The 8,365-nt window shown below is 41.3% G+C and overlaps 1 protein-coding gene across 2 annotated transcripts in view; it reads right to left on the bottom strand.

Moving 5' to 3' along the window:
* Positions 1–2,088: 2,088 nt before the first annotated feature.
* Positions 2,089–8,365, bottom strand: part of SEC24D (SEC24 homolog D, COPII component) — a 108,523-nt gene continuing 102,246 nt past the window's right edge. For both annotated transcript variants that reach the window (XM_083174461.1, XM_083174462.1), the window contains exons 21-23: positions 7,994–8,185; positions 7,127–7,216; positions 2,089–2,862 (exon numbers count right to left, since the gene is read on the bottom strand). In XM_083174461.1, the coding sequence (XP_083030587.1) occupies positions 2,722–2,862; positions 7,127–7,216; positions 7,994–8,185 (423 nt within the window). In that variant the 3' untranslated portion in view covers positions 2,089–2,721. The remainder of the gene's footprint in view (positions 2,863–7,126; positions 7,217–7,993; positions 8,186–8,365) is intronic.

The raw sequence follows: 8,365 nt of genomic DNA, 5'->3' as shown, positions 1-8,365 counted from the left end.
GTGTGTGTGTGTGTGTGTGTGTGTGTGTGTATGTGTATGTATGTATATATATATATTTTCGATATCCGATGGCCAGCACTCATGCCTTGAGGGTATGTCTGCTCCGGTGCCTTCCAATATGTATTGGTAGTAGACAGGTAAAGAATGACGGCACTCGTAGACTGGTGTAAACTTGATTTTTATAAAAGCATCAAACTGTGCATCAAATAAACCGACGTTTCGGGGATATAACCCCGTTTTCAAGGTGCACCTTGAAAACGGGGTTGTATCCCCGTAACGTCGGTTTATTTGATGCACAGTTTGATGCTTTTATAAAAATCAAGTTTACACCAGTCTACGAGTGCCGTCATTGGTATTTTTCTTCGTTGCACCTTCCAATATGTCTGTCTTCTAATCCCTATACATCTGCCAAATGTGTTTCCTTGTGCAAAGGACAATTGGGAAGAGTATCTCCATGCTGACCAAGATGGAGGCAGATTAAAGTTTCCTACCTTCGCAATCACTACCAAACCCAAGGCTACATGGATAAAGGTGGCCTCCTGCTTGGTTATGTAGGTGTAAAAAACATGAATACTTGTATAATGTATTTTTTTTTTTGCAATTAGGAAAATGAGAATACAGTTAATTGCTACTGTATTTTGCTGGATGAAGCTGTCACTGATTTTCGTACACTAAAGAACATACCATAACACTATATTAATACTTGTAAGGCCAGCAGGGTGTTCCTATATTCTTCAAACTTTTGGCACATAATTCCTATAGCAGATAATAATGATAAATATGTTAATCCTATAGGATTGAAGATTGTATATATTACAGTATAGCGTACTGATTCACATAGCTGCATCTGGGGTTCAGTTCTGAACAGTTCGCTTACCTTAAACAATCTATAACAAGCATTACACTGTAACCCTACTGATTTTCCTAGGCATGGAAAGATATATTATTGTAACGCCATATAAACTGTAAGCTAATTGTCTTGTACCAGTTCCACTACAGCTTCAGGTACCCTGTGTGTCACACCACCAGTTCATGATCTCCTGTCTTATTGTAGTATTATCCAGTCAGCAGACCCGTCTTCAAAGAACTCCAATGCGGTGGGAGAATGGATATTTCTCATCATTAGCATTAGATTAGAACAGTGCTCAAAGACAATATTGTTATCTAGCTAGAAGTGTCACTTAACATCTTTCAGATATGCATTTTATTTTTTGTGCATAACCCAGTGATCCCGTAAATCCAGTTATCCTATTACTGTAATATTTGTTGATTCTGTACTCCTGGAGATTCTATCGATCTCTGCCTTGATCTGAGGTCAGAACTGCTTAAGCTGAATATCATAACTATGAGTGACAAAGAATGATTGTGCTGAAGAACAATTGTTAAAATGCTCATTTTGATTTTACTGAAGGCCATTTAGCTTTCTACAAAGCCACTTTGAAATGTTAAAAAAAAAAAAATCACTAAGAAAAACCAAAGTATAAATATCTAAAATCTGATTAAATAAACACTGATTTATGTGCCTATTTATATGCTGAAATTCTGCTTAGAATAAATGATTTGTACCGTACATTCTCTTTACAATTTCTGTAATTGCAAAACAAAATGTTTCCCAGCTTCAATCTAAAGGCTGGCTGTGCGCCACATCAGTTGTGCCTCTGTGTGTTTATGCTGGGACTGAAACACGGCAATAAGCACAATCCTCAATAACCGCTAAATCACACTTCCTGAGACTAAACCCTACGAGTAATCAGCTCTACTGATCCCCAGATAGATCATGTTCACATGTACAGGTCACAAATATTAATGAAGCTGCTATTTCCACTTTGTCATCCATCTATTCTATGTATGATAGAAGCAGGTCTAGGATTTGCCACTGGCGTTATCAATCTTGGAATTCTAAAATGTAAAAATCCTCCAAGGAATGTGATTGCATCTTGATAAGGGTTTAATTGCTTTTGGAACCGTACAGTGTGTGATGGCACACAGAGGCTGATAAAGCGCTTGTGTGTATACACCGTCCCAGTTTTCTCTTCCAAATTACATTGACCATAAATTAAACCCAAAATATGGCTGTCCACACAAATATTCTGATACTCATTCAATGATTTATTATTGAGGTTATTAATGTGAAGTATTTTAAACTAATGAAGACATTTATTATTATTATTAACTGATGTGCCCTGCAGCTCTTATAAGGACACTTTCTAGGCCAGCACGAAAGGCACATATTAGATCTGAAGATTCATCTTTACCAATACAAAGGCGCAATAAGTCACAGGGCTGTGCAATCCTCACTCTCACCTGATACTATAACATCTATGCATACCTGTAACACATTCATTCATTGACAGTTTATTTGAAGATCGAGTTAAGAAAAACCTATTTGTAACAAAGCCATCACGGTGTGATCAGAGAAAAACAGAATTTGTAGGCAAATTTCAGATATAAATACGTATAAATTGCTTCCTTCCTTTAACACACAAATATATATATTTTATTTTGAAGTCCCCAGTCAAACAAAAGTCTACTTCCATAAGAGAGATCGGATTTGTCTCTGTACCTGATGCTACACGAAATCCACTTCAAAAAGTGAGCACTGAAAATAAAGGTTGTGAAATGTCCCGTCATTTCCTGTGAAGTCCGCTACCCCACAGCCTATGTCGGCACAGTGTTTGCTGGTATGTATGAGGACGTTCTGTAGGAGGCTTCTTGGGTGACTTAGGTAAGAAGCTGGCGGATCTCTTTATGGACGCAGCAGAGGAAATCCATGTATGAAGCACCACCGAGCAGACCTTTATCTTCCACCAGCAGTTGTCGGAAAGCCATCTCTGCCTTGTCCTTCTGCTTCACTAAGACCAGCTGCAATATAAACACATTATATATACATAATTAAAAGTGGAGCTAAACAAAAAGAAAACTGTAAACTGTGTGTGTGTATGTACATGTATATATTCAGAAATGTCCATTAAAGAAATCCCCTTCAGTACTATAATAATTGCACTTCTGTGCATTGCAAAGTGGGGAGGACCTTGTAGAAGTATGGGCTTCCATGGACAAGTGTGTGGATCAGGCTGCTGTGGGGCGTGCTGTCAGGCACACTGCCAGCTCATTGTCCTGCTGAGCATTAAAAGACATCCTCTCAGAACATGGGAATTTCAATTCTCATTAGACCAGATAGGCTTATTTCACACAGAACGGCTTTGTGGCAGTGGGTGAGGACAGCTGTAACATGGCAACCGTGCTGCGTTCCCCTCATCTGAATGCAACCATGTTCTTTCCTGTTTTACTGCAAACACTGTATGGGAAAACCTGTTCTGTGTATAATAAGCCATAATATGATGTATTGGGGGTATGGGTCCATTCAGCCAGTTCAGCACGCCTGAAAAGGTCAGATTTATAAAAAATAAAATGTCAACTGGTGCTAAAAAGTGCAGTTTATTTGTTGACTACAGTATATACATTAACTAGACCTGGTGAGACGGACACCATAGAAATGTGGCAGGGCAGCCGTGGGAACATTTTCTGAATACAGCTGTTTAGTTGGATACCACAACATGGGCCTAATTCTGGTTGCTCAGAAAGCAGTGCTAGTTTGCTGCTTTGCAAGCCATGTAATGCTGCCCGCTACTTCCTGAATTTCCCCGCAGCACTGCGAATGGATGTTTTGCATATACATCCATTTGCAGGCTTGCGTGGAGGCCCGAAATAATTTGATGGTCGACAACCATCAAAAGATTTCTGTAGCACTCACTAATCTACGTCACTCTCTGGTGACCTAGTTCAGCGGCGCCCTGCTCCGAGAACAGGGTGGGCAGCTGACATCCGGTGACGTTGGCTGCCCCAGTTCCCATGGGGATGCTGAGTGTTTTCGTGGGGGCACCCAGCACATGCGAATTACTCCTCCACCCCCACCCAGCACATACGCATATTCGCTTATGCACGTGCGCAGATCTTCATCAGGCCTATATCTGATCCCTCTCTTAGTTCAGGCTAGTTGAACAGAAAGCATCAGCATGATGTACAAAATGTAAAACAGCGTGTTCCCATTCTATATTGTATAAAGAACATTTAATATTCTAAAGCGAAACCTATGGTAGGACATAATAATGAGGCCACCCATAGATTTATACATTTCCAATCGATTAATGTGTAGGATTTTTATGACACGAATTAAGAAGAATTAACATAAACATAATGGTGACCGCACACACAGAACATGTATTAAATAATATTTGGGCGTCATCAGCAGGAAATCATTTTCAGTGAAATTAAAGTAGGCCCAACATTTATTTGTGACTTGTGGTTAAGACCATGCGAATAATTAAAGATACTATAGAAGTAATGGAACATCCGGTCTTTAGGTTAATATACAAATTAAAAAGCATGGGAACGAGTGTAATGTGCACCTCACAAGGGCAAAATGTCATCACGTTCAACATAATCTTTGGGACAAGGTTTTTAGCACGATAGAGGGGCTGATTCTATGTCGGATGCAGCTGCAGTAGCTTCGCCCATTGGGCCTGATTCAGATGTGGTTTGAGGTGGTTGGAGGTGCTATCGCTCACAGGAGACATGATTTAAGTAGACACCGTATGCTTACATTAGAGATCCATGCTGCATCTGAGGATGCAACATTGGATCACCTGTGACACCATCATCCAGCTGCATGACCCTGAGACAGCCACCACAGATACAATAAATGCCATTATCCTATTAGGCCCATAAACGCGGCCTGACAGCACATTATTAAGTTACAGGCTGTTTGTATCGCTTACTGCAGCTAATCAGATACCGGCCAAGAGGCCAGAAGATCTTGTTCCTGCCCCCAATCGGACTGTTGCCACATTGCAGACCAATATGCACAAAGTACCAAACATCAGCATTAGCCACACTACTGCCAGGACCTGAGTCAGGCCTTGTGTCTTCAATCCACAGATGCAACAGTCACCATTATTATTGGCACAGCCCCAGACAAGAAATAAGTGACAGTGATTATTGGAGGTCTGCAGTGCACACGTGCAAGCTATCTGTGCGACCACATCCAGCTATGGCCTGTGATTGTAGGCCATATGGTGGCTGACAGCCGGCTGACATTAGTGGGCGGGACCCCAGTGTTTTCTGTGAGGAAGGGCCGCGGATGACATCCGCGGGCCCCGATCTCCCCACAGCCATCGCAGATGTGTCCTCATACTGTACATTATAGCTGCGGTTGCACCAAACAGCCCCACTTGGCATGCCAGGTCCTGTGAGTCCCACTAACAGCCACACGAGGAGACTATTCTGATTAATGTGATATATGACACTTGTATGTGTGTGTGTGACTGACTCTCTGAATCTGTATAGCAGTTTTTCCCAGTACAAGTTCTGTTCTACTCCATATACAGTCACAATATACAAGAGTTATATCGCATTATTGAGCCCAACATTAGCAGAGTTGCATGGGACCTGGCTGCTCGCTCATCTTGTGCTCCATGGCGTACTGAGGATAGGGACCAAATGTAATAGGCTGTGAGAATCAGAAAGTCAGAGATTTTGGGAGAGGTTTCCCATTTTTTTTTTTTAAAGCGGCAATCCTTTATACTGAAAAACCAGGGTGATTGATCACCTGTTTAATAAAATAGGAAACATCTCCCCAAATCTCTCACTTGTGATTCTCACACCCTATTAAATTTGGTCGTGGATGTATAAATGTATAAATAGATCTGTATGCCATAAGTTTCCAAAACTTTCTCCAAGTCTCAGCATCCTAGACCAAAAATGTCCTGATCAGAATCAGAAAATGTTGTTTCATTTAGAAAACTGCATAACCGTATGCTATAATTATCCCAGTACAAAAATGTGAAATGTCAAAATGTAATAATGTCACACAGTTTGGGAACAACTGAGCTATGAGATGGAAACCATTGGCTTCACAATCTGGAAGTGTCCGGGAATGACCCAATGCAGGTTGGCCGCATATTGGGTTTAATTTCCTCTCAAAAAGGTCTAGATGTAAAATGTACTAATACACTGATGCGTACAGGTTGGTACCAGTAGCATGTGCTTCCAGTTCATGTCGGGCAATGTTTTGCTATGCATCAATATATATATATATACCTAATTACATGTGGAGCTTCTGTTTATGTCTTGTGGATATACTGCTCTCTTATTGTGTCCTTTTATGTACTTGCTCTTATTGAGCTTCTGTGTTGATATACCTGTACTTACGTGTCAGAATGTCTGCTACCGGCACTGCTCCCCAGTCTGGTCCCTGTACCTATTTGTTTGTTTTCCAGTGCTGTGTCGCTATTAGCAGTCACTTTTTTACATCAGCCCTGTCTGTCTGTACATCTGTAGCTGGTGCCACTCCGCTGTCCGGTCCTATATTTCTGTCTGCCTGTATTATATTTATATCAGGCATGTCCAAACTGTGGCCCTCTAGCTGTTGTGAAACTACACATCCCAGCATGCCTTGCCATAGTTTTGGCATTCCCTGATAGCAAAACTGTGGCAAGGCATGATGGTACTTGTAGTTTCACAACATCTGGAGGGCCCTAGTTTGGACATGCCTGATTTAAATGCTACCAAGGACTACACCGATATCACCTTGGCCCATTGTGGTTCAGTATCCAGCGCTTGGTTTTCCATCTCCAGTACTGTGGAGCTAGTGTGTACCATCTGGCGCAGTGGTCCCGTGTAAGTCGCGCAGTAGTGTGCTACAGTTATTGTTTGTCTTGTGTGTCTGGTCCTTCCTCCTGTGTCACAGTCTAACTCCAGTCTTGTATTTGCCTTGCCTGGCCTCCTGTAGCAGCCTTGTCCAATTTAAGACTTGGCAGCACCCCAGTACCTGGCGGACCTAATTCACTGGGGGAAAAGTGGCTGTTATAGGTGAAGCCTTAGCTTGCAGGAGGCTATAAGGACTGCTGGGCAAGAGCAACAGCGCCACCTAGTACCATCCTGGTGGTTCCCCCTAACACAACTTTTTCACCCACAATATTATAAAACATATTTTTTGCTAATTACTAATCTCCATCCACACCTTACACAACACTACTACTCTACTCCAATACCCTAGCCTACAATCTCTCCACTCCATCCAACCCAACCCAACCCCCCCCCCCCCCAAAAAAAAAGGAGCACCTACCTTCATCGAGTGTGAACTTTTGCTCTGGATGATTTTCATAATTGTGCTTAGTGTCTTGAAATGAGGGCTGTCCACTTCCGGCAGTGATGTCTGTAATTTAAATTGGATACTGAAGTACGCATCATACAAACACAAAATGCTAAATATAGTTTCACTTAATCATCAGTCTGCATATATATTTATGTATTTATAGGTGGTGTTCTAATAGCCAAAATGAAACCCTTATCAGAACAGCTTCAATAACATAACACAAAGACAATTTGTTGCATTATTGGTATGCCCCCTATGCTATTGTATGTCAGTATACCTCCATTGGTTGCATGACACTTTATAATAGAATGTATTTATTGCTAATTGTTGACCAATTAAAGTGCTATAACTTTTCTCTAATACCAATTTCCTTTTCAACAAATAGCAGATCATATAACAATGATGTTTGTCCATAGTAAAATATCACAACAGCAGGCCACACAGTTACATCTTGATAGATTTGCTAGCTTACGCCTTATCCAAGGCACCTCCTGTCCTCACTGTAAGGTGGCTTATGTGTAAATTGTGTATACACTCCTGTAGATGCACTGAAGTATGAGGGGGCAGAATGCTGCCATTTGCCTTATCTCGTCCCCAAGCAATGCAATGTCATAGTTTGTGGCATTACATTTCTGGGGTGCTATGATTGTAGCGAATCACATCACATCATGCCTTTTCCCCTGCCCAATTCACAGCTGAAGCTTCAGTTCTGCACTCACAATATAGTAGGGCCATATTAGCTTTGTACTAAGCTGTTTAATCTGATATTTCTCTGCCACACTTATATGAACATCATAATTACCACATTGTTTGTATACCACCATATGAATAACTTACCACTTCCGAGCTGATGTGTGCAAAGGAGGGAACATTAAAAATGCCTTGGATAAATTCAGGTGGAGAGCTGACACCCAACCACAGGTACATGCTTATTCCATTGGCCAATAGGAATATTCCTCCATCCGACAAACGCTCCTCGGAGCAGCGCACAGCTGGGGGAATGGTGTCAGTCTTGGTGTCCATTGTGTGCTGAAGTGAATCACAAAGGTACAGAAGAGTATTTACTGACATGCTGACATTACAGTAACGGTACAATAGATATACTGGAAGAGAACAGTACACAGATGTATGTTCATTTACACATCTTGAAGCATTGCAGCAGTTGTACTGCATTACCTATTGTGCTACATATTATTAATTATTACAGAC

The sequence above is a fragment of the Crinia signifera genome, chromosome 1, assembly GCF_055691185.1.
Source record: "Crinia signifera chromosome 1, ASM5569118v1, whole genome shotgun sequence".
NCBI lineage: Eukaryota > Metazoa > Chordata > Amphibia > Anura > Myobatrachidae > Crinia > Crinia signifera.
This window is presented reverse-complemented; position numbering and strand designations above follow the sequence as displayed.